The sequence below is a fragment of the Rhodnius prolixus genome, unplaced genomic scaffold, assembly GCF_049639745.1.
Source record: "Rhodnius prolixus isolate KJV_2025 unplaced genomic scaffold, Rpr scaffold_16, whole genome shotgun sequence".
In the NCBI taxonomy this organism is placed as follows: Eukaryota; Metazoa; Arthropoda; class Insecta; order Hemiptera; family Reduviidae; genus Rhodnius; species Rhodnius prolixus.
The window spans coordinates 2,936,812-2,962,676 of record NW_027411616.1 but is presented as its reverse complement, the minus strand read 5'-3'; the positions used below and the strand labels follow the sequence as shown (position 1 = coordinate 2,962,676).

Genomic DNA, 25,865 nt, shown 5'->3' with positions numbered 1-25,865 from the left:
TCTATCGAGTAGTTTACGAGATATTTGATGTTAAATTTTTCACTGTTTCAAATGAAACCAAAATTTAACTCTTAATATCTCGTTTCCTGTTTGTCAGATTTTTATAGTATTTTATACAGTTTTAGCCAAATGTTGTCTCCATATGCAGTTGAAATATAAACAAAATCTCTGGAGTAGTTTACGAGATAATTGAAGTTAAAATTTTCACTGTTTTTCAAATGAAACCTAAATTTAACTCTAAATATCTCGTTTCCTACTTGATAGATTTTAATGGAATTTTATTCAGTTTTAGCCAAAAGTGTTCTTCATATGCAGGTGAAATAGAAACAAAATCTATCGATTAGTTTATGTGATAATTGAAGTTAAAATATTCACTGTTTTTTAAATGACACCAAAAATTAAATCTAAATATCTCGTTTCCTACTTGACAGATTTTAATGGAATTATTTACAGTTTTATCCAAAACTTGTCTCCATATACAGGTAAAATATAATCAAAATCTATCGAGTAGTTTACGAGATATTTGATGTTAAAATTTTCACTATTTTTCAAATGAAACCAAAATTTACCTCTAAACATCTCGTTTCCTACTTGACAGATTTTAATGGAATTTTTTGCAGTTCCAGCCAAAAGTTGTCTCCATATACAGGTGAAATATAAACAAAATCTATCGAGTAGTTTATGAGATAATTGATGTTAAATTTTTCACTTTTTCAAATGAAACTAAAATTTAACTCTAAATATCTCGTTTCCTACTTGACAGATTTTTATTCAATTTTATACAGTTTTAGCTAAAAGTTGTCCCCATATACAGGTGAAATATAAACATAATCTATCGTGTACTTTACGAGATAAATGAATTAATGTTTTCACTGTTTTAAGTGAAACCAAAATATAATTCTAAATATCTTGTTTCTTACTTGACAGATTTTAATGGAATTTTTTACAGTTTTAGCCAAAAGATGTCTAAATATACAGGTGAAATATAATCAAAACCTATCGACTAGTTTACGAGATATTTGATGTTATATTTTTCACTTTTTCAAATGAAACTAAAATTTAACTCTAAATATCTTGTTTCCTACTTGACAGATTTTTATGGAATCATTTACAGTTTTAGCTAAAAGTTGTCCCCATATACAGGTGAAATATAATCAATATCTATCGAGTAGTTTACGAGATATTTGATGTTAAAGTTTTCACTGTTTCAAATGAAACCAAAATTTAACTCTTAATATCTCGTTTCCTGCTTGACAGATTTTTATAGTATTTTATACAGTTTTAGCCAAACGTTGTCACCATATGCAGTTGAAATATAAACAAAATCTCTGGAGTAGTTTACGAGATAATTGAAGTTAAAATTTTCACTGTTTTTCAAATGAAACCTAAATTTAACTCTAAATATCTCGTTTCCTACTTGACAGATTTTTATGGAATTTTTTACAGTTTTAGCCAAAAGTTGTCTAAATATACATGTGAAATATAATCAAAATCTATCGAGTAGTTTACGAGATATTTGATGTTAAAAATTTTCACTGTTTCAAATGAAACCAAAATTTACCTCTAAACATCTCGTTTCCTACTTGACAGATTTTAATGGAATTTTTTACAGTTCCAGCCAAAAGTTGTCTCCATATACAGGTGAAATATAAACAAAATCTATCGAGTAGTTTATGAGATAATTGATGTTAAATTTTTCACTTTTTCAAATGAAACTAAAATTTAACTCTAAATATCTCGTTTCCTACATGACAGATTATTATGGAATTTTATACAGTTTTAGCTAAAAGTTGTCCCCATATACAGGTGAAATATAAACATAATCTATCGTGTACTTTACGAGATAAATAAATTTAATGTTTTCACTGTTTCAAGTGAAACCAAAATATAATTCTAAATATCTTGTTTCTTACTTCACAGATTTTAATGGAATTTTTTACAGTTTTAGCCAATAGTTGTCTAAATATATAGGTGAAATATAATCAAAATCTATCAAGTAGTTTACAAGCTATTTGATGTTATAGTTTTCACTTTTTCAAATGAAACTAAAATTTAACTCTAAATATCTTGTTTCCTACTTGACAGATTTTTATGGAATTTTATACAGTTTTAGCTAAAAGTTGTCCCCATATACAGGTAAAATATAAACAAAATCTACCGTGTACTTTACGAAATAATTGAAGTTAACGTTTTCACTGTTTCAAGTGAAACCAAAATATAATTCTAAATATCTTGTTTCTTACTTGACAGATTTTAATGGAATTTTTTACAGTTTTAGCCAAAAGTTGTCTAAATATACAGGTGAAATATAATCAAAATCTATCGAGTAGTTTACGAGATAATTAAAGTTAACGTTTTCACTGTTTCAAATGAAACCTAAATTTAACTCTAAATATCTCGTTTCCTACTTGACAGTTTTTAATGGTATTTTATACAGTTTTAGCCAAATGTTGTCTCCATATACAGTTGAAATATAAACAAAATCTCTGGAGTAGTTTACGTGATAATTGAAAAAGTTTTCACTTTTTCAAATGAAACTAAAATTTAACTCTGAATATCTTGTTTCCTACTTGACAGATTTTTATGGAATCATTTACAGTTTTAGCTAAAAGTTGTCCCCATATACAGGTGAAATATAATCAATATTTATCGAGTAGTTTACGAGATATTTGATGTTAAAGTTTTCACTGTTTCAAATGAAACCAAAATTTAACTCTTAATATCTCGTTCCCTGCTTGACAGATTTTTATAGTATTTTATACAGTTTTAGCCAAATGTTGTCTCCATATGCAGTTGAAATATAAACAAAATCTTTGGAGTAGTTTACGAGATAATTGAAGTTAAAATTTTCACTGTTTTTCAAATGAAACCTAAATTTAACTCTAAATATCTCGTTTCCTACTTGATAGATTTTAATGGAATTTTATTCAGTTTTAGCCAAAAGTGTTCTCCATATGCAGGTGAAATAGAAACAAAATCTATCTATTAGTTTATGTGATAATTGAAGTTAAAATATTCACTGTTTTTTAAATGACACCAAAAATTAACTCTAAATATCTCGTTTCCTACTTGACAGATTTTAATGGAATTATTTACAGTTTTAGCCAAAAGTTGTCTAAATATACATGTGAAATATAATCAAAATCTATCGAGTAGTTTACGAGATATTTGATGTTAAAGTTTTCACTGTTTCAAATGAAACCAAAATTTACCTCTAAACATCTCGTTTCCTACTTGACAGATTTTAATGGAATTTTTTACAGTTCCAGCCAAAAGTTGTCTCCATATACAGGTGAAATATAAACAAAATCTATCGAGTAGTTTATGAGATAATTGATGTTAAATTTTTCACTTTTTCAAATGAAACTAAAATTTAACTCTAAATATCTCGTTTCCTACTTGACAGATTATTATGGAATTTTATACAGTTTTAGCTAAAAGTTGTCCCCATATACAGGTGAAATATAAACATAATCTATCGTGTACTTTACGAGATAAATAAATTTAATGTTTTCACTGTTTCAAGTGAAACCAAAATATAATTCTAAATATCTTGTTTCTTACTTCACAGATTTTAATGGAATTTTTTACAGTTTTAGCCAATAGTTGTCTAAATATATAGGTGAAATATAATCAAAATCTATCAAGTAGTTTACAAGCTATTTGATGTTATAGTTTTCACTTTTTCAAATGAAACTAAAATTTAACTCTAAATATCTTGTTTCCTACTTGACAGATTTTTATGGAATTTTATACAGTTTTAGCTAAAAGTTGTCCCCATATACAGGTAAAATATAAACAAAATCTATCGACTAGTTTACGAGATATTTGATGTTATATTTTTCACTTTTTCAAATGAAACTAAAATTGAACTCTAAATATCTTGTTTCCTACTTGACAGATTTTTATGGAATTTTTTACAGTTTTAGCCAAAAGTTGTCTAAATATACATGTGAAATATAATCAAAATCTATCGAGTAGTTTACGAGATATTTGATGTTAAAGTTTTCACTGTTTCAAATGAAACCAAAATTTACCTCTAAACATCTCGTTTCCTACTTGACAGATTTTAATGGAATTTTTTACAGTTCCAGCCAAAAGTTGTCTCCATATACAGGTGAAATATAATCAAAATCTATCGAGTAGTTTACGAGATAATTGAAGTTAACGTTTTCACTGTTTCAAATGAAACCTAAATTTAACTCTAAATATCTCGTTTCCTACTTGACAGTTTTTAATGGTATTTTATACAGTTTTAGCCAAATGTTGTCTCCATATACAGTTGAAATATAAACAAAATCTCTGGAGTAGTTTACGTGATAATTGAAAAAGTTTTCACTTTTTCAAATGAAACTAAAATTTAACTCTAAATATCTTGTTTCCTACTTGACAGATTTTTATGGAATCATTTACAGTTTTAGCTAAAAGTTGTCCCCATATACAGGTGAAATATAGTCAATATCTATCGAGTAGTTTACGAGATATTTGATGTAAAAGTTTTCACTGTTTCAAATGAAACCAAAATTTAACTCTTAATATCTCGTTTCCTGCTTGACAGATTTTTATAGTATTTTATACAGTTTTAGCCAAATGTTGTCTCCATATGCAGTTGAAATATAAACAAAATCTCTGGAGTAGTTTACGAGATAATTGAAGTTAAAATTTTCACTGTTTTTCAAATGAAACCTAAATTTAACTCTAAATATCTCGTTTCCTACTTGATAGATTTTAATGGAATTTTATTCAGTTTTAGCCAAAAGTGTTCTCCATATGCAGGTGAAATAGAAACAAAATCTATCGATTAGTTTATGTGATAATTGAAGTTAAAATATTCACTGTTTTTTAAATGACACCAAAAATTAACTCTAAATATCTCGTTTCCTACTTGACAGATTTTAATGGAATTATTTACAGTTTTATCCAAAACTTGTCTCCATATACAGGTGAAATATAATTAAAATCTATCGAGTAGTTTACGAGATATTTGATGTTAAATTTTTCACTATTTTTCAAATGAAACCAAAATTTACCTCTAAACATCTCGTTTCCTACTTGACAGATTTTAATGGAATTTTTTACAGTTCCAGCCAAAAGTTGTCTCCATATACAGGTGAAATATAAACAAAATCTATCGAGTAGTTTATGAGATAATTGATGTTAAATTTTTCACTTTTTCAAATAAAACTAAAATTTAACTCTAAATATCTCGTTTCCTACTTGACAGATTTTTATGGAATTTTATACAGTTTTAGCTAAAAGTTGTCCCCATATACAGGTGAAATATAAACATAATCTATCGTGTACTTTACGAGATAAATGAATTTAATGTTTTCACTGTTTCAAGTGAAACCAAAATTTAATTCTAAATATCTTGTTTCTTACTTGACAGATTTTAATGGAATTTTTTACAGTTTTAGCCAAAAGATGTCTAAATATACAGGTGAAATATAATCAACATCTATCGACTAGTTTACGAGATATTTGATGTTATATTTTTCACTTTTTCAAATGAAACTAAAATTGAACTCTAAATATCTTGTTTCCTACTTGACAGATTTTTATGGAATTTTTTACAGTTTTAGCCAAAAGTGGTCTCCATATACAGGTGAATCATAAACAAAATCTATCGAGTAGTTTACGAGATAATTGAAGTTAAATTTTCACTGTTTCATATGAGTACGTGTGGCCGTACTCTTGGCACCGTTTGCACTGAACTATTGAACGTTTTTTGTGCAGTTCCTCAATTTTGACTCGTGTGTAGCATAGTACTTCAATATCGAAAATGTCTTTATTATTATTTCTTGACTCGAGGTCCACGAAAAAGAGAGGCAGTGTTTGTTAAGTAACTGGATGTACAACAGGAGTAACGTTTCTCACTATGTGTCGAAGTTCGGTATGTTCTTCTATCTGTTCAATAGGGACTGTTTGGTGGAGGTAGCGTATAACCAAACGGTAGGCTTTGTCCTCATCCAGCTGAAACGTGTGGTTTATTAACTTTTAAAAGACTAATAGCTAGATAGAGGTTTATTATAAAAAATACAAAACAAGTAACCCTGGCAACCTATGTATCAGGAATAACAACGTCGACAACTTTAAAGAAAGCATGGGAAAAATAAAAAATGGTTTATGCCGTCGAAATATTCCGACAATTCCAGCACTTTTGACTAACAATGAATAGATAACTTGAGTCACAGGCTGTCGCCTAGTGCCTAGCTGCACACTTTTCTAAAGTGTCAGGAACTCAGGCTTACTCAACTGACTTCATCCGTTGGAAAATTAAAATAGAGCTACAACCGATTGGTTTCGAAACAGTCACCAACGAAACTTACAATTCCTCGTTAACTACAACAGAATTGGACAATGCTTTAACTCCAGGTGACTACGCCTACCGTACGCTATGATAAAAAACTTTGGTATCTCATAAAAGGTATCTCCTAAAACTATATAATATCATTTGGGAGAGTGAAAACTATACCCTGATAGTTGGCGGGAATCTCTCATTGTCTCTGTTTTAAGAGGGAAGACCCACTGATCCCTCAGATCTCCTTGATTTCTTGCTTAAGTAAAGTCCCCAAAGCCATAGTGAATTACAGGTTAATGTACGAGCTTGAAACTAGAGGACTATACGACCAAAATCAAGCTGGATTGCGCAAGAATCGCCCTACTTTAGATCAGCTGTGTCTCTTGGAAGCTTATGTCCAGAATGCTTTTATCCGCAGACAGCACGTGCTCGCCGTGTTCTTTAATCTAGAAAAGGCATTCGACACAACTTGGAGATTTGCGATCCTGCGGAAGAACTGTGTGTGGAGGCTAACAGGGAATCTACCAAGGTTCCTCCAAGAATTTCTGAACTCACAGAGTTCCGCGTACGACTAGGGTCTATATTAACAAACCCCTTCGAATTTGAAAACAGAATACCTTCCACGACCTTATTCTTAGTGGCGGTAAATTGCTTGGCCAATGTTATAAAGTAGCCTTCTCAAGTGTCTCTATACGTCCACGATCTTGTTGTTTACCTCGAAGGAGATAACCTGAGTGAAGTTAGCCCAATTCTACGACAGGCGGTAAACAAAGTTGCTACCGAGACATCAATAAATGGTTTTAAATCCTTGAAAGAGAAAACGGTGTGCCTCCACTTTGCAAACTTAGTTGGCAAAAACACCTGGAAATAGTGGAAATGCTAAGACCAGACAGGATTAGTCAGGATTTATAATGAAAGGATAAGATTAATTAAAAGTGCCTTTCGCCCGAGCCCCCTGCAGAGCCTATACGTAGAGTCGGGTTTTCTGCCACCTCAACTTAGAAGGAAACAGTTGACCTTATTCTATTATGCCGGAGTATGGGGAAAACCAACACATTCGTCGTTTAAACCCGAATTTGAGAGCCCTTTGTCTGAAGAATTCTGAAAGCAAAGAACACGGAAGCGGCCTTTGGGTGTAAGAGCCAAAAGCCTTCTAGAAGCTTAGAGGAGAGATTAGAATTAGACCCGGTAGAACTGTGGGGCATTGCCCTTTATCCTCCTTGGCTGTTAAAATCTACAAGCGTCCGCATAGATCTGTCAGTACAAAGAAAGAGTGAGACACCCCCCATTTGCCAACAGGCAAATTTTAGAAATGCTAAATTAATATCTGAATCACCGCCCCATCTTTACTGATGAGTCAAAAACCGACAGCGGTGTAGGATGTGCTGTTTACACGGAAGGAATGACTTGGGCACTTCCGAACTACGCTGCAGTGTACGCAGCAGAAACTTCCGCTCTCTGGCAGGATTTAAACCTTAGGCAAAAGGGCACTAGCACTAACCGATTCTTTAAATGCGATACAGGCTCTCCGGGACAAGTTCACGACTGATCCAATGCTTATTAAGATCTTTGAAACACTGTTTAATGTATGCACTGGGATAAAGGTGGTCTTTGTATGAGTACCAGGTCACATAGGCGTCTCCGGCAGCGTGGTGACTGATAGAACGGCAAAAAGTGCTGCCACTGGAAAGATAGATATGATCACTCCAGTGCGCCCTAATGATCTGAAAATATTAGATAAACAAATGGCAGAATCTATGGAACAGTGATAAATTGTAAGATGTATAGCCTTTAGTACGAACTAGACAGTCGAGAACCTCCCGCGGCAGAAATCAGTCACACTAAGGAGGCTCAGGATCGGTCTCACGCGTTTAACACATGGATATCTACTACTAGTTGGTGGAAGAAGACCTAGATACTTTTTTTGCAGGGAGAGGCTAACCGTATCTTTGAAGAGTGCCAGGCTCTGCTACCAGAAAGGCATTGAGCAGGCCTACCAAGTGACTTGTGAGCCATTTGGAAAGAGGATTCTGTACATATTGAGGGGCTTTTTAAAAAAAACATTCGTTTATTCCACTAAATTAAGTTTAGAATATTATAGGATTTATGTTTAGGTTATGATAGGCTTAACACTATGTAAATGGGGATGCCTCCTCTTTAGAATGAATGCAATGAGTGTAATTTAGTGATTGTGTATATGTATTTGTTGGCTTGGAGCGATATAAGCGTGAATGTATTTATTATGTTGAATGTGCTATAGAATGCAAGTTGTTTTTATGCAAGGTTTTTTAGGCTAGGTTTAGGTTTTAGGTATTTAGATTTTTATCTTAATGAAATTTAATCAAAGTACTTCACCCCTATTATTAGTGTATCCAATCGATTTGGTGAATGGGTTATTCATTTATTTATTTTGAGCGATTAGCATCATGCAGTACGCCCAAGGCGTGCAAGGAAAGAGAGGATGGTTCCAAGATATCAGCAACTCTCTTCCCTCCGTCGATTAGAATCGATGGTCAAATAGTTGAAGATACGTAGAAGATCCCTTCTAGACAGTATCCCTCGGCTCCATACTATTTACCAGGGAAGCTGTAAATGATGCGGCGGGGTGGAAGGTGCCATTCTAGCAAAAGAAGTTTTTGGGAAACGAGACGGCGCTAATGGCCAATATGTCGATTCGCCGGGAAAAATAAAAACAAAAATAATGATAATAAGGGAAGGGACTAGTTATGTGGTTAGCGTATTGGATTTCCACGCGGAGGTCCCGGTTTCGAATCCTTCTCTCTTTCTAGGAGACTGCAAAATGTTTAGGTGTGACGATTTCTAACACGTTATCTTGGAATAGTCATGTTAGTAATATTTGTAATAGTATTCATAAATCTCTATACCAGCTAAAACTCCATAAAAATATGTTGCCTATACCTCTCCGTCAACAGCTAGTTAGTACTCTCATGTTTCCTCATTTTGATTACTGTTGCCTGGTATATGCTGATCTTACCTCGGAACTTAATACCAAACTCCAGAGATCACTTAACTCTTGTATTCGTTTTATACTAAATATTAGGAAAGACGAACATATTACACCACATTACTTTACTTTAAACTGGCTTACTGTTGACTACCGTAGAAAATACTTTATGGGTAATTTCATATACCAATTGTTTAGAACACAGACTCCAAAATACTTATATGACATGTTTACACAAAAAGCTGCACTAGACTTAAGAACTACAAGGACTGTCGATTCCAGACTTTACATACAACCACATAGGACTGTAACGTATCAAAACTCTTTTACTGTTGCTGCCAGTAGACTTTGGAACGACTTACCTACTGACTTGACCAACAAGAAATTACTGCCTAGTTTTAAGTTTTTCTATTACAATCATTTGTTTGAATTGTACAAAAGAGATTTTTAAGTTTGTATATAGAAGATATTTTTCTTTTTTTTTTTTGTTTGTTTTTGTTTTACATTATCATATTAATAATTATTATTACTATTATTATTATTATTTTATTAATTCATTATAATTAGTAATTTTTATATATGTACATATTTTATATAAAATTATGGATGTAAACAGTTGTCAAGAATTTATTTCAGTTTAATCTCTCAGATCAGAGAGAATATTTTTAACATTGTAAATTTTATTGGTTGCTCTTAAGGGACATAAGTCCCAGAGCATAATAAATTTATCTTTCTTTCTTTCTTTCTTTTCTTCTTACAGTTCGATGTCCGGTGATGTCTGTAACGAGAGAACACTGTCCGGAGGCCGGCAGTGCACTGAAAAAAGCTCCGGGCGCCAATAACCTTAGATGTTGACGCGCCTTAAATCATTAAAAAATAAAAATAATTATGGTTACTATTATTATTATTATTATTATTTTCTTCAATTACAAAATCAACTCATACATACAAAAAATTACCAAAATATTTAAAACTTATTTAACTGAATAATATTCGTTAATAATCGTCTATGTTCGAGATGATATGATATTGCTGTAGCTAAGGTTGGTTGAAGCCGGTGAATGTGTCAGGGCGAATCTTGGGCTACTCCACCAAACAGGCGGATATAGTAGTGCCGGCGCGAGAGTTTTAGTTGCACGGGCTCGCTCAGCAGTAGGTTGTAAATATTATATATACCGTTTATTATTAATTATTATTATTATTATTGTCATTATTATTATTATTATTATTATTTGTAAAATAATATATTAGAAAAAAATAATATATTTTTCCTAAAGTTAGTTTATTTTTTATTTTTAAATTGATATTATTTTTACTTTTAAGTTTTTTTCGTTTTCTAAAAATTATTTTGTACAATTTAAAAAAGAAATTTCTACAAAGAAAGGGATGATGTCCGGCCCGATAGAGTGATAAGATTAGAAGGGGGTAAACCCTTCTTTTGAAGAACGTGTTTGAATTGCGTGAATGTTAAAAAGTGGTCAATATTTTGATAAACATATATATTTTATCAATGTTCCAAAAAAACTAGTGCAGTGTGTGTTGGTAGTTTTATTTTACATGGACCTTTAAATAATAATGCAAAATGCGAAAACACATGTGTTAAAAAAATAAATTAGAAACAATAAAACAACCTTCCCCTCTCCACAATAAACAAATAAATAGAAAGTTATTTCAACATCTCTTGATCTTTGAATTGTTTGTTACAAAAATAAAAAAAAATGCAAAAGACAACAGTGCACAAAAGATTGTAATAAAGTGGTTTTCTTGCAACATTTTTTAATTATTCAAAAAAGAAGTGTGATAATAGTTTGATCTTAAACTACAAAATTAATTGGGAAGTAGAAAACAAATTGGGTATTTGGAAGAAGATTAAGAGGAGCAAATTAAGGAAAATGGGTTGTGCTATGAGTGCGGAAGAACGAGCCGCTCTAGCGAGAAGCAAACAAATAGAAAAAAATCTAAAAGAAGACGGTATACAAGCGGCCAAAGATATTAAGCTACTGCTATTAGGTGAGTCATTATATTCTCTATGTTTGTGATATTGAGAACTTTCCTGTCGTGCTCGTAGCTAGGAAGTGGGTGCGTCCGCATGCCCAGTTTGATTTTATTTATTTTAGATCGCCACCATTCCATTGATTAACCTTAAACTTGTTATTAATTTTATTTATTTACTTTGTGGTCCCCATCTGAATTCGCCACTCGTTTCCCTTCCTTCGCCTCGTCCTCCAACTCTGAATCACCCGCTATATCATATCGATCCATTCTGCTCCACCCTAAACCAGTGAATTCCCATTCTGCACGCAGGCAACCACAACTAAAATTCTAATAAAAATAAGCACAAAAAATAATTCAATTAATACGAATTAACTTTTTTGTTTGTGCTAAATTTTGCTTAGGTTGATTCTTTTTCTATGTTATCTTGAGATTTTTTATTTTTTAACTTATTCGTTTTTATTTATTTTTATTAGTAAAATTGATTCTTTTCCCAGTGAAGGCAGCCTTATTTTAGAATCCTACTCATTAGTGGCATTTAAATAAAAAATATCATCTTCCACTTTTCAGTTATGTTAAAAAAAAACGTGTAAAGTAAGAAATATTAGACCGCTTAATAAATCACTTTTAGGAACAAGTAAAACTCATTTTTCAATATTGTAGAATAAAAGCGAGCTTTTCGGCGAAAACATTGCTGACAATCTTCCGCTTTCTGGTACTTCCAGTTGGTTCGCTGATTTTGTCTAATTCTAATATCAGTGTGTGATACTGAGCTGTACTGACGTAGCGCACATATTTCCAGAATGAAACCATATTTCTCGATAATTAGGGACTTCAGCTGCTCTTTTCTTATTGATTAATACAATACTGGCATTGAAATCGTAGCATACATAAAAAATAGGGGAGGCAACCTGTCGTAACCCCAGTTCAATGGTGTTTCCCTGAACAATGTCCCAAAATAGAAGTTACACAAAAATAGTTGTGATGTTTGTACATACAAGCAATTTAAAAGGAAATATATCATAATGGCTCTTTTTTAGGATTTCCAAATCGGCGGGCCTTAATAAGGCAGTCTTAATAAGAAAAACAGTCTATCCACGAACAACCAGCGTATTATGCAAAACCACGTCATACAAAGACAAAGAATTAGAGCAGAGGTTGTGAACGACTCGGGTCTATCAGTAGCAGAATTATGTCTTCTACTGAAAATGTTGGAATTCTTATATTTGTTTAAAACTCTGTCAAAATAATCTTTTGGGACTGCTTCATTGTTGGTATTCGGGTCAGGCCCGGTTTCCTAGAGCATGTAGGCGAAGGCTCATTGTTCATCTCCTAATTAATCGTCTAATTTTTACTAGGTCCAGGATTTTGCCCCATCAGTTGAGAAATGATCTTCTCTGGTGGAAGAGGAACAAATATATTTCCGCAACCTCGCAATCGAACAGAATATTAAAAACCGTTGGCTGATCCTCCCAGCAGAGGTTCTGCGATAAATAACCCTACCTCGTGGAGAGGTTTTCTGATGCCAGTCACCAGGATTGTCTTACCAAACTTTAGAGTCTCTTGGAAGTGATAAAGACTGGTAAACTTTGTGTTTGCTTCCTAGTATGCTCTTTAAATTTCCTGCATGAGAGCCGTTGGCTCAGTGTCCTCGGTAATGCCAAAGGCTGGGTGCAATCAACTACCCCATGAGAAGCAAGCATTGCGCTCTTGCAGTTTCTAGACTTCCACTTTTCCCAAAAATAAACGTCATGAGCACGAAGATAAGTTCAAGAAGCGCTCAACTTTCATATTTCATGAGAGGTTGGCGAAGGAGCTACTTAATGCAATCATCATCTGAAATAAATAAACGTGGAAGATGTGTCTGTCGCTATGATTTTTCTCGTAATACCATTAAATCCAAAGCCGTGAATAGAACCACCGCCATACATCTCAGCGGGCCTCGTCGCTCGGCTGTTGTAGCGCCCCCGAGTTTTCTGCTAATAGATTGTAGAAATACAGCTTTAATGGATTCAGTGGACCACCAAACGTATATTTCCAATAAGAGGGAAGCAGTGTTCAGTAAAGATTTGCAGTCAACAGAATTTTTCTTAGAGAGCGAATTTTGGCGAAGTATTTAAGTTCCTAGTGTTGATGAAGAGGAGACACGTAACGACAGAATAAAGCCATTGGTATCATGGTTATAGGTTTGGAACATGATCGATTTATGATCGAAATGTCGCTATTGGAAAACTGAGAAAAAGGAGGTTATTTCAGCCTGAGCTATCCTAGATAAATAGTAAGTAAAAATGGTGCGAGTGTTCATGAAGGCAGAGGATGTGGAAGGCAATACCTAATAATACAGTTCTCTGCTATCAATTCAGCCTAGAGTTTTAGTTATATTGGAGCCTGAATATTGAGAAAACACATGTGGAATTGGAGGCTTGTGTGTTATTTTGGGTTACACAATGTATACAAACTTATTCCAGTTATATCCAAGAATAGCGAGACTACATCTCCACTGGTTCACAGCCGAATATCACGGAATGAGGCTGATGTCCGTTCAACTCCTCTTTAATATAATTCAGGGAAGGAGGTTATAATTCAGCACATAACGTATAATAAAACATTCGACTGCACAGAATGGTCACCGTTAATTCTGACTAGAATTCCTAGATATATTCCAGTACTGCACATGCACTTTGTAAAACTGTATCTTACAATGGAGCGACCATTTGGAGTAAAGTTTATCCCATCCCTCTCTACAACTGCCTCAAAACGAATAATTATAAATACAGCAATCAAATAAAAGTTGAAGAAAAAACAGAAAGTTTAACGAAAACCGTAGGGACCATTTCAGAAAAATGTCGAAACAAGTGAACGATTTGCTCAGCAAATTGGTATTACCTGTGAAGAGAGATTCTTCAACTTGGAATATCACCACATATTTGGTTCAAATTAATATTTCAAGCGTGGTGATGCCGAACATTACTCTGAATGGCACGTGAGAGGATAGGCTCCACCATCTCTCCCACAAAAAGGTCTCTAAGTGAATTTTTAGTGGAAGTTATTAATGCAAGCAATTAATACTGTTTAATTAGAATCGTTTATAGAAACACTTTCGAGAAATACTCAAAAGGCAATTACCAATAATCAATGCACTTCCGGCTGGCCGAAAGCGTATTCTCGGTTCCGCTAGGGGAGCCTAAACCGGATATCAAACTGGAACTTTCTCTGGTTTAGCTTTTGAGTTTTGCTGACAACTCATTCCACCGACAGAACTCTTTTTGTAAAAATCCCTTTTTTGGACTCAGAACTTCAAAACAAATGTTTCCGGTGAACAATTTGAGATTGCACAGTAATACCAGATTTGACTCCTAAGAGACCGTTGGAAACACTTCCAACCTCCTCTGAACACTAGTAAGTATTCTAATTTATAAATAAAGTAATAAAATTGTTCAGCGTATAAATTTTGATCAGTAAGCAGGTCTACGACTCCAAACGCCATCATAACTACACCCGAAACCAGGACGTTTAAAGGTCAAAACTCTAAATCTTTGCGGCTCATTCGTTCTTTGCCTCTTGAACTGTTAGTTTGTGAGGTGGAAAGTAACCAGAGAGTGCCAAGCTGGGTTTACTGTAGTGCATTGATCATCAGGCTTTTGCGCAATCTTGGCCAACCGGAAGTGGCGGTTGATGATTAAGTTGTCTAGTTTTCTTGAAAAGTTTGGTACGATTTCTTTAAACTTGAAATACTAATTGCACATAAGGCGCCACGGTAGCAGAGCGGTTAGAGGCAAAACCTGCAAAGCTAATATGCATTGTGGTACTGGGTTCGATTCCCGGTCTTAGGCCTTGGATTTTATTTAATGGTTAATAAAAGAAATTTACAGTTAAGTATGTTTGCTAGACGCCTCCGTCCACGATTTGGTACGTAAAGCCCGCCTGAAAGAATAGGCATTACTTTACTTACTTACTTACTAGTTGCATACATGTTTATCTGCAACATTTATTTCAAACATTTGCCCATTTTCATGTGTTTTTTTTTGTGAGTGGCTAATCATCTGAAATTTTGACTAAAATAATTCGACTATAATAATGTGTATATGTAACTGGAATGTGAAGGCCAGCTTACGGGAGTGTGACATTAATGAAGAGGGGTCCAGTTATTCGCAAGTTTTCCGAAAAGCATTTCAAAACGATTCACACTCTTACATGAAGACCTATTACAGTTTCGTGAATCTTTGTTTCCACTAACTTTTGATCATTAAGGTTTAGACAGTTTTAATTACGTTAATTGTAGTAATAAAAATTCGTAATAAAGAGAAATATGTGCAGTTTAAAGATTAACATAAATTGTAGTGAAAATCAACAGACGTTCGTAGATGGATAGTTTCTAAAGCCCATTTCTAAGATTTTTGTTTTCAATGTTTTGTCTGTGTGTTGCTCCGTAAGCAAAATATCTCATGTGAGGTTACACATTATATATTGCTGTTGGAGTTCTTGTTGAAAACACCTCTGAAAATGCATTAGTGGAGGGCACTTTTAACAATTTGACACTCTATTTTCAGAACGCCCTCAGCTTGGTGATGTAGTAAGAACGATGTATTTTAGCTAGGCAGAACGGTGGGCCCAGTTATTGATTTTGCTGCCAGTACAAGAGAAGGCATGCAAAATTTATGTGTTATCAATTAGAGATGGTGGCTTTAACTTTCTCTGACGTCACAAGAAAATTAAAAATTATATAACAACCAGCCTGTAAGTGATTTGTGAATTCGCAGTTGGAAGTTTTTGCCATTCAACAGCTTACTTCTACAATCAATATCGAAATCCACCACTCTGCAGTACCGCAGTACTAAATTATTTATCCTTTTCCTAGATTTTTTTCGAAAATGCCTCCTAATATTTTCTCTAAGGATTAAGGATTAAGGATTGAAATAGCGGGCCGGGACCTGTGCCTCATGACACCTCAGCCACAAGAGACTTATTGTGCCCTCCCCTTTGGATCTAGTAGACGAATCCTCCCCTACTAAAGAGGTTGAGAACTTTTCCTACTAGTTCTTTTTGCTCTTATATCTCCTTTGGTCTCAAAGTTCCAAAGGTTTCCTGGCGCAATTACTCGATTGCAACGTAATCGAACAACAAATCTTCCTCCACCACACTACCTCACCGTAGGTGATGATAGGTATGACTGTTCGTGTATAGAGCCAGTGGGTCTTTTTGGGCGAAGACTCCATTGTCTTCCTACAGGTTCTAGTAATACCGCAAAGAGCCTGTTTTACCTTTAGTGTAACTTTATCTAGATGTGCTTTCCGAGTGAGTCTGGAGTCTAGGACCACGCCCAGATACGTGACCTCACCCGACACTACCTGAGTTTTGTCAAAAATTCGAAGATTTTTGTAGCTCACTTTGTTGCTTCTACTAGTAAAGTAGAACAGAGTAGTCTTAGAGCGGTTCACAATAAGATCTATCCTTCTACACCAATTTTCTATGATCTTGAGTGCTTCCCGCATTGTCTCGTGCCTGCCCCAGACCACAGAAATATCATCTGCGGGTCTCATCTGTGAGACCGCGAAGTCTAGCAGCTTAAGTACGTCGTCTACGACCATGCACCACAGAAGCGAAGATAAGACTCCCCGAGACAGACGTTAATTCCATCGTGAGGTGGGGAGATCAATGGTCACTGTAACAAACCCCCACTACCACAGGAAGGCTACATTACAATGGGGTTTCGCCCGGTGCCCCAAGGTGATCGTTACCGCACTTATATTTTGCTACCCAGTACGCATTCAGCTTCGACATGAGTCCCCATCTCAGCTTGGGTAGGCCTCCGGGGGGGGGGTCAGGAAAGGGATAGACAGGATCAAAGGAGGGATAGAAGTAGAATTAGCAGTGGGGATATACCACCAGACCACCACTATGCCCTATATGTACTATGTGTGTCGCTCATGTTCATGTTGTTAGGTTGGTATACCCGCTGGTATACCCATTACATAAGTGCATAGCGAACCTTTCGCGCTTCAACAGAACCAACAAAAACACTCACAACATTGTATAAACTTTGCAAAAACTGAAAACTAATAACACAGTTTTGAATATAATTATAAACTAAAAGCACAACATTATTAATATTTACATTTAGAATCCAAGAATCTATTTTCTTAACAAAAACACAGTTTATAGAGTTAGGAATATATCATGATTAAATTCTTGATGTTTTTGAATTTGTTCTAATTTCGAATCTTTGTATCTCTCTTCATATTGTTCAGACATCAATGTAACATATTCTTTACCGAATTGTAGGGAAAAGTTTGCTCAAAAACTGGTACTGAAATATTAAATTAAACCTCTTTATCTCTCTTATTATTGTTCCGGTCCTAATGAATTCTTTACCGAATAGAAGAGAAAAGTAAGCCCTACAACTGGTATAAATTGAAACGTTTTAATGATAATAGTTATTGAGACATAGAAGGTTAAATTTGGAGATTTTCAGATACTTCAAATTTCGAACCTCTATATCTACGTTCGTATGGTTCAGAATTGAATGATCTTTTTACCGTATTGTAGAGAAACGTTTGCTTTATAACTGATATAAATTGAAATGTTCTAGTGATAATAGTTATTGAGACATAGAAGGTTAAATTTTGGAGGTATTCGAATTCGTTCAAATTTCAAACCTCTATATCTACGTTCGTATGGTTCATAATTGAATGATCTCTTTCCCATATTGTAGAGAAAAGTAAGCTCTACAACTGGTATAAATTGAAATGTTCTAGTGATAATAGTTATTGAGACATAGAAGGTTAAATTTGGAGATTTTCAGACACTTCAAATTTCAAACCTCTATATCTACGTTCGTATGGTTCATAATTGAATGATCTCTTTCCCATATTGTAGAGAAAAGTAAGCTCTACAACTGGTATAAATTGAAATGTTCTAGTGATAATAGTTATTGAGACATAGAAGGTTAAATTTGGAGATTTTCGGACACTCTATTTTAAATTGGTGGCACACTTTACTTAACAAATATTTTGTAAATGAAGATGATCAGCTTATGTTGTGTAACATCTAATAAATTCTTATATGATAATAACTTATTTGATATTATGCTTATAAAATTTGAATAAAAGAAATGAAGCGGTGAGATTAAAAAGGAAAACATTCCCGCTGACCTAATTTTTGGGGAATAGAAAAAAACTTCATTGCAAGCAAACTATAGCTTTAAGGCTAAGATGTAGAATTGCAAATTTGTTCATTATAACTATGGTAACAGTACTGTATAAGTGTTTTTTGGTTATATTCAATAGTTTTACCCTGAGAGGCCAATAAAACTCTGGGAATGTTTTCCTTTTTAATCTCAATACAAAGAAAGGATAGAAAAACCAAATAACCACCTTTGTTTTTTTTCAAATTTCCAGTATTTATTGACTTAAACTATAGAAAGTATTACAAACGTTTTTAGATATTCGAGGCCTGTCTAAAAAGTATCCGACCTTTATTTTTCCCTCGCAACATAAAGACGATAGCGCGGCGCCACTGTACTATGTAAAGGAAGACACCTTCATGCGCATCTGTGAATTTGGTCACCGCCTTCCAGCGCGTCAGTCGCTGCTTGTGGTCGCTGAGTGTGGTGCTACACAACGTGTTCGTCGCATTACCGATTCGCTCAAGATGACTGAACCATCAAACTTTGTCAAAAGCTTGGTGATCCTCAAAGCGAAACAATTCGTAAGATTCAGCTGGTGTTTGGAGTCGAAGCGATGTGTGAAACACAAATTTAGGAGTGGTTCAACCGTTTCACAAATGGCCGCACATCAGCGGAGAGTGACCATCTTTCTGGCAGACCCTAAACTGCTCGGAGTGCAGCCGTTGTTGAGACTGTGCGAAATTTGGTGATGGCAGATCGTCGCTTGACCGTGCGGGAGATTGCCCAAGAGGTTGGAGTAAGTGCAACTTCAAAACGGAGGTCCTTTTGTTCCGGGGACAACAATTTGGTCACTCTCCGCTGATGTGCGGCAATTTTTGAAGCAGTTGTACCACTCCTTAAAATTAAGGAGTGGTTCAACACAAATCTGTTTCACCCATCGCTTCGTCTCCAAACACCAGCTGAATCTTACGAATTGTTTCGTTTTGAGAATCTCCAAGCTTTTGACTAAATTGATGCAGTGCCTTTGCTCAATACGTTCAGTCATCTTGAGAGAAACGGTAATGCGACGAACACGTTGTATGCACCTCACTCAGCGACCCACAGGCAGCGACTGTCGCGCTGGAAGGCGGTGCCTATTCGTAGTACAACATTTGAGCTAATGCTAAGCGCCCTGGTGGCCAAACATTCTCAAAACTCCCCATTGAGGTTTAAAAGGGAAACATTCCAGAAATATTTTCTTTCTTAATCTCAGTCAAATATTTAAGGGCTAGTTATGGCATTAGAATGTGGAGGGATTTTTGCTTTCTTTACCTCAACAGATGCGCTTAGGTATAAACAACAAAATGGCTATTTCAACTCATTTTGTCAAAAAAGTGGAATGTTTTCCTTTTTAATCTCACCGCTTCAAATAAGGTTTTTCGTACTTTTATAAATGGCGAAATTACGAGGTGAAGTATGAATGAAATGTTGGGTACCTTCAGGTTTGTGTACCTTTTGTCTTTTAATCAATCATTATGCTTAAATTTTTAAACTGTCAGTTTTTGTTAAGGAGATAGATTCTTGGATGGTTATTGTAAATAATAATGTGCTTTAATTTTGGATGTTTGATCATGAAGCAGTAAACTAAAAATTTAAAGTATTACAGAAATTTGAATTAGTTTCTAAATAAACTTAATTTTAATTATCCATTAAATTACCGTCTATATTGATCACACATTAAAAGGCGAATCTTAACTCCTAACTAGTAAGCAGGTGTCGCTTGGCCTTTATTACAGAGGGGGACGTGCTTATTCATCTTCTCTAAAACAAACATATTGAAGAAGTATACTTTCCCATATTACTGTGTTCCCATAGTCCCGTTTAAGATTACTGTGTTAAGGTTCATAAACTGACTAATGTGCTCTCAGAAAGCAAAAACAAGTTGATAGAATCAAGTACAGTCACAGACATGAAGAGCTATAAGGGATTCTTCACTAACAAAATGCTTGGTGTCTCTAAAAGAAATTTTTGGACAGACACATTAATTGTAATATATTTCAGTAATAAATAAAGAATAATAAAACATAAAAATACTAAAAAAATAGAACAAAAATTATTTACACTAAATGTAATATTGGAATAGGACGGGAATATAGTGCAACCAAAATAAAGGGACAGTTCGTCTACCCCCTACATTAGGAGTAGCTAACATTGACAAAATCAAATTAATATGTACGCCAAACAAAATTAACGGCTACTAAACTGCATTGTGGCCAACGACAATCAATACCATTCGGCACGATTAAAAACTACTTCTAAGGTTAAAATAGAGAGAAATGTCAACATCAAGTGTGCAGTACTATAGGCTATATTAAATATCGAATCGTTTTTATCCGTGGTAGCACGCATGTTTATTGTATCTAGCCATATTTCCAATAGAACCTCATTTGTTGCGAAAATTCCAAAGTTGATGAACATGGGTGAACTCCAGAGGTTTCCCACTAAATTCACTATTGTGATTTTTTGTCTTCTTGCTTTTTTTGCTTGTTCATTGCCTCTCGTTGTTCTTTTCTCCTCTCTTGAACATTGAGACCTGGATTTACCTTTTTGTCCTGAATTTCTTTTGTGAACATCTTCTTTCTCACTGTTTCTATTAGCTTCTGCTTTGATAGATTTTACCTCATCATTAACGTCTATTACCGCTGTTTCTTTGTCTCCTTTCTGCTATCCTCATAAGCACCCTTCAAATGTAGTAACGCCAAGTATGCGATAATATATTTGTCTCTTTAATGTTTCGGTTAGGTTGGTTAGTTCCAATCACTAACAGCACATATCAATGAAATGCCACTTTAGCATTATTTAAATGCTGAAAATTTACTTAGACATATTATTTTATTTAAAAAAAACCGTGAAATGGCGACATAGATTTTTTTCTGGCCTTAATTATGGCAGTAAAGGTTAGATCAATACAACCGTATGAATCACAGGTAAATTGTTAGCACCGATCTAAATTATTTATTAAAATCTTTTAGTTCCTACATTTCTAGTTTTTCGTCATTTTAGTGTACAATTTATTAAACAAGTTTTTGAAAAGTGACTGTTAAAACAAATTCCATAAATTTGTGTTTAGAACACTTTTGAACTTTCCCCGAATTCGCAAAAAACATCATGGGTAGCTCGAAATTGATATTAATTTTGATCCCCCTAGTTCTCGTGACATTAAAATTTTGACAGAATTTAATGTTTTTAGACTGTGAAGAGTCCCGCTGTAGCGGCTACCCTTGTACAGTAGCAATCATTTGCTCCCTATTCAGTGCAATGCGGCCCCTTCGTGTCTCCTGGACTAGTATGTGCTGCTGTTTGTACAATACAATATTAGAATAATTGTTAATAGAACATTGATTTTAGACGGCTCTGTGATAGCTGGCACTTAATTTTTACACAGTCTTTTATTGTGGTTCCTTATCGCGCACCGAGAACAAGTAGTGCCCACTCAGCGTAGTGGCATCATGAACGAGCGTTGAAAAACACTTCCCTCGAGTCTTTAGTATTATATTCTTTTCTGCAATCGTTTCAATAGTTCAAAAGATAGATTCTGCTGGCAACCCATTGAGTACTGGAAACTCTCCACACCTAGAAGCTAGACATAAATGTGCCGGGCGATTTGTCAACGGCAAGTTCGGGACTGATAAACAGGAATCTGATTTGAGCAAGCAATCCATTATTACTCACGTTGCCATATTATCTAGCATTCGGGCTAGAAGAACATGTTTAATATTATATTCTTCCATGCGATAGTTCTACTACGCACCTGGAACAGTCCATGATCTGTCTCAGGAAGTGAAACAAGAGTTCACCCTTTAACGCAGCCAGGCTATTCTTGCAGATACTTATCTCTTTTAAAGAAACAAAAAATAGCATAAACCTAGGATTCAGAGATATCATTATGGGATATTACCAAGTGATCTCTGCAGCCCTGTCTTCCACCCATTCTGGGGACGCACGATAGCACCTGCGACAACCCAACATATGGACCCATCAGTAAGAAACCCACCCTAGAAAGCAATTTGTCATTCTAGGCAATGTGTTTTCAAAATATACAGGCTGACCAAAGTTATATGCTCTACCCACTTTTTTTTAACGGTGGAAAATTTCGAAAAAATAAAAAACACGTATTTAATCATTTTTAGTCTAGTTTATTTTCAGTGATTGACCCATTTTTCTAATCCCTTGTATCTCGAGATACAGCATCTAACTTTTGTTTTTCAAATGGAACGTTACATTTTTTTTGCATATTTTTATAGAATTTGAGCTCCTAAAAACAACAACAAAAATTTTTTGAAATCGGTTTGGTTTTTCAAAAGTTATGGTAATTTAAAATATGAAAAACAAATTTCAGTTTACTGTCAAAATTACGTTATTTGTTTTAAAGAATCTGTTCAAACTGGGCACAACCAACGTATAGGCAAGCCAAAACTCTGGACTCCCACGCTTTGCTTGTAGCAGCACTTATGGTGGCGAAGTCAAGATCTAGGCAGGCTAGAGTTATTCGACGTTCATGTTGTTTTTTCTACAAACGTTTGGTGTGGAGTTTTAGGAAATCAACTAATCGGTCCATACTTCTACAGGGAGAACTTAACTGGTGCAAGGTATATAACTTTTTTTTAAGAGACCTTTTGCCAGTTCTGCTTGAAGATGTTCATCTACAACGTCGGCTAGATATGTATTTTCAACAAGATGGTTGCCCAGCACATAATGCGAGAGTGGTTCGAGGTTACCTGGACAGAAATTTCCATGAAAAGTGCTTAGGGACTCATTGTCCCATCCAATGGCCACCTCGATCTCCGGACTTAACCCAAATGGACTATTTTTTGTGGGGAAACCTAAAAAAATAAAGTGTAAAGTATCCTTAATCCCGTGGCTTCAGTCGATGATCTGAAACGTCGAATAACTCTAGCCTGCCTAGATCTTGACTTCGCCACCATAAGTGCTGCTACAAGCAAAGCGTGGGAGTCCAGAGTTTTGGCTTGCCTATCCGTTGGTTGTGCCCAGTTTGAACAGATTCTTTAAAAAAAAGAACGTAATTTTGACAGTAAACTGAAATTTGTTTTTCATATTTTAAATTACCATAACTTTTGAAAAACCTAACCGATTTCAAAAAAAAAGAAAAAAGTATTTGTTTTTTTAGCAGCTCAAGTACTATAGAAATATAACGTTCCATTTGAAAAAAAAGTTGGATGCTGTATCTCGAGATATTGGGGTTTAATGAAATGGGTCAATCACTGAAAATAAACTAGACTAAAAATGATTAATTACGAGTTTTTTATTTTTCGAAATTTCCCGCCGTTAAAAAAAAAGTCGGTGGAGCCTGTAACCATGGTTACCCTGTATGTACGTATAAAGGGGTTTCATTTTATGACGGCTCAAATGCATTTCATGCTTAAACGGTTGATTTGACCAAAAAATGGTGGAGGAAAAATTTGTTTGTTTGTTTGTCTAGTTTCAGAATATGTGACTTGATTTTAGATTCCTGCCCGCATACGCGGCAGACGCGCGTCCAAAAGTGAGGGTTTGCAGTTGACCCCCATTTTCATATACACAGTTTTAAAGAGTATAAAAAGTTATGAAAGAAGCCGGAAACCGCAATTTGATATCTTTAAAATTAAAGGTGCTAGGCCATTTCAAAATCTGATATTTATCAATCATATTTCAATTTTTAACTTGTTATCAAAGAGAAAGAAGAGCACGGCGATAGGTCATTTTTATGTATTTTTTCATTTAGTATTTTTCTTGATATCGGGAAATAAGTCGTTTTCCGAGTGTTTTTCTGAGAAAAATCAAATTTTAAGGGCTTTAGATGTTCTCAAGCATACACAAAATGGCTAAAAAATAATTTTCATCTGTTGCATAATCTTTCCTTTAAAGGATCAAACTTATTCCTTAATTTATCAAATAATACACTTTACGCAGCTTGTGCAGCATGTACTGTGCCTTCAAAGGTGCCTCCTCAGATACAGAGATCAGTTGATAACCTCCTGGCTAACCTGGCTTGCGAGCCAGAGGAGGCACCTTTGAAGGTTATCTAGTAGGAAAAAATAAAAAAGTTTCTATCGTGAACTTAGAGTAGTATATGTAATAGAGAATTTGTTGCTGGATGTCGAATACTGCTGTCCAAATGAAGATTCGAATTCTGAAGAGTTGCGTTTAGAATGAAGCCAAATAAGCATGCAACGGCGGACCAAATACCATTCTTGTGGAGTATTTGAATCTTGGTCAGTTGGTACTGGTCACTTACTCTACCTCTTCACCTAACTATGAAGGTTGCGTCAGTCCTATTCTATTTTGCGCAGGTTATCAGTGTTGTGTCTTACGCTAAACTTTGTGAATTAGTAATTGTGTAATAATTCAGTACGAATTTTATTATATTATAATAAGTTGGGGACATTTGTTTACAGGGGCCGGAGAATCAGGCAAATCTACCATCGTGAAGCAGATGAAGTAAGTAGAACATTTTTACAAATTATAATTTCTACTTCCTAATTCAGAGCCATGTTTGCGAACTGGGGGCTACCCCTTTTTAACTCTGAAACGGACAATTTCTTCTACTCCGCCATCTTTTGTAGCTACAATTGCGTTTACTACAACGATGTCAAATTACAATAAGTGGTTAACTTGATGCTAGATTTTCTTCAGTTAAAAAGTCCCAAGTGGACACTCAACCGTCTCTTTTGCCGCAGTCTACCTAATTAAATACGGTTTGTACTAAAAATTTGTTGACTTCCAAATTATGCAAGTTCACTTTAAAGGTAGCATTTTCGGGAAAAACATTAAAAATTAGAAAAGTGTAACTTTACGGCAGCAAATTTTTAATTTTGGTTACATTTGTACCCCTATAAGAGGGATCTCTTAGGTGGTAAGGGATTAGCTGTGGTTAGTGGATTGGATTCCCACGTGGGGATTTCGGGTTCGAATCCGCTGCTGGCCCTTAGATTTTCTCTTCCTAGGCGCTCCTTTCAGCTCACAGTGTTGATGGACAGTGTTGTCTGTAACGAGAGAACACTGTCCGGAGGCCGGCAGTGCACTGAAAAAAGCTCCAGGTGCTAATAACCTCAGATGCTGACGCACCTTAAATCAAAAAAAGGAGGTGGTAAGTCCGTACATTACGTTGAAATGACACTTTAGATGAAAGGCCAGTCACCTTTTGCCCATAATCGAATTTGCTCAGAATAAGGATTCAAGTGATGTTATGAAACTGTCTCTGCGCAATAAGTATTTCAAGTTAATAAACAAAAATCGTAACATTTTTTTAGTTATTCACATTTTGCGAGGAAATACTCCGACCAATCTGCAAAAAATATTTTTGGATTTAGAGGTGCTCATAACGGATACTGCGAAAAATCCAAAATCGCAAATACTTTCTTAAGAGATAAGTCTCTACGGTTTAGTAAGAGAAAGAGGAACAAGCCCTCCAATTTGCAGCGTTCTGTTTTACATTGAAAGCA

General features: G+C 34.8%; 1 protein-coding gene across 1 annotated transcript in view; it reads left to right on the top strand.

Annotated features, from left to right (window-relative positions):
* The first annotated feature begins 10,702 nt into the window (after nucleotides 1-10,702).
* The window catches only part of Galphao (G protein alpha o subunit), an 88,431-nt gene continuing 73,268 nt past the window's right edge, over nucleotides 10,703-25,865 (top strand). Inside the window, exons 1-2 of the mRNA XM_074134612.1 lie at nucleotides 10,703-11,276; nucleotides 24,819-24,861. Coding sequence (XP_073990713.1) covers nucleotides 11,159-11,276; nucleotides 24,819-24,861 — 161 coding nt within the window. The 5' untranslated portion in view covers nucleotides 10,703-11,158. The remainder of the gene's footprint in view (nucleotides 11,277-24,818; nucleotides 24,862-25,865) is intronic.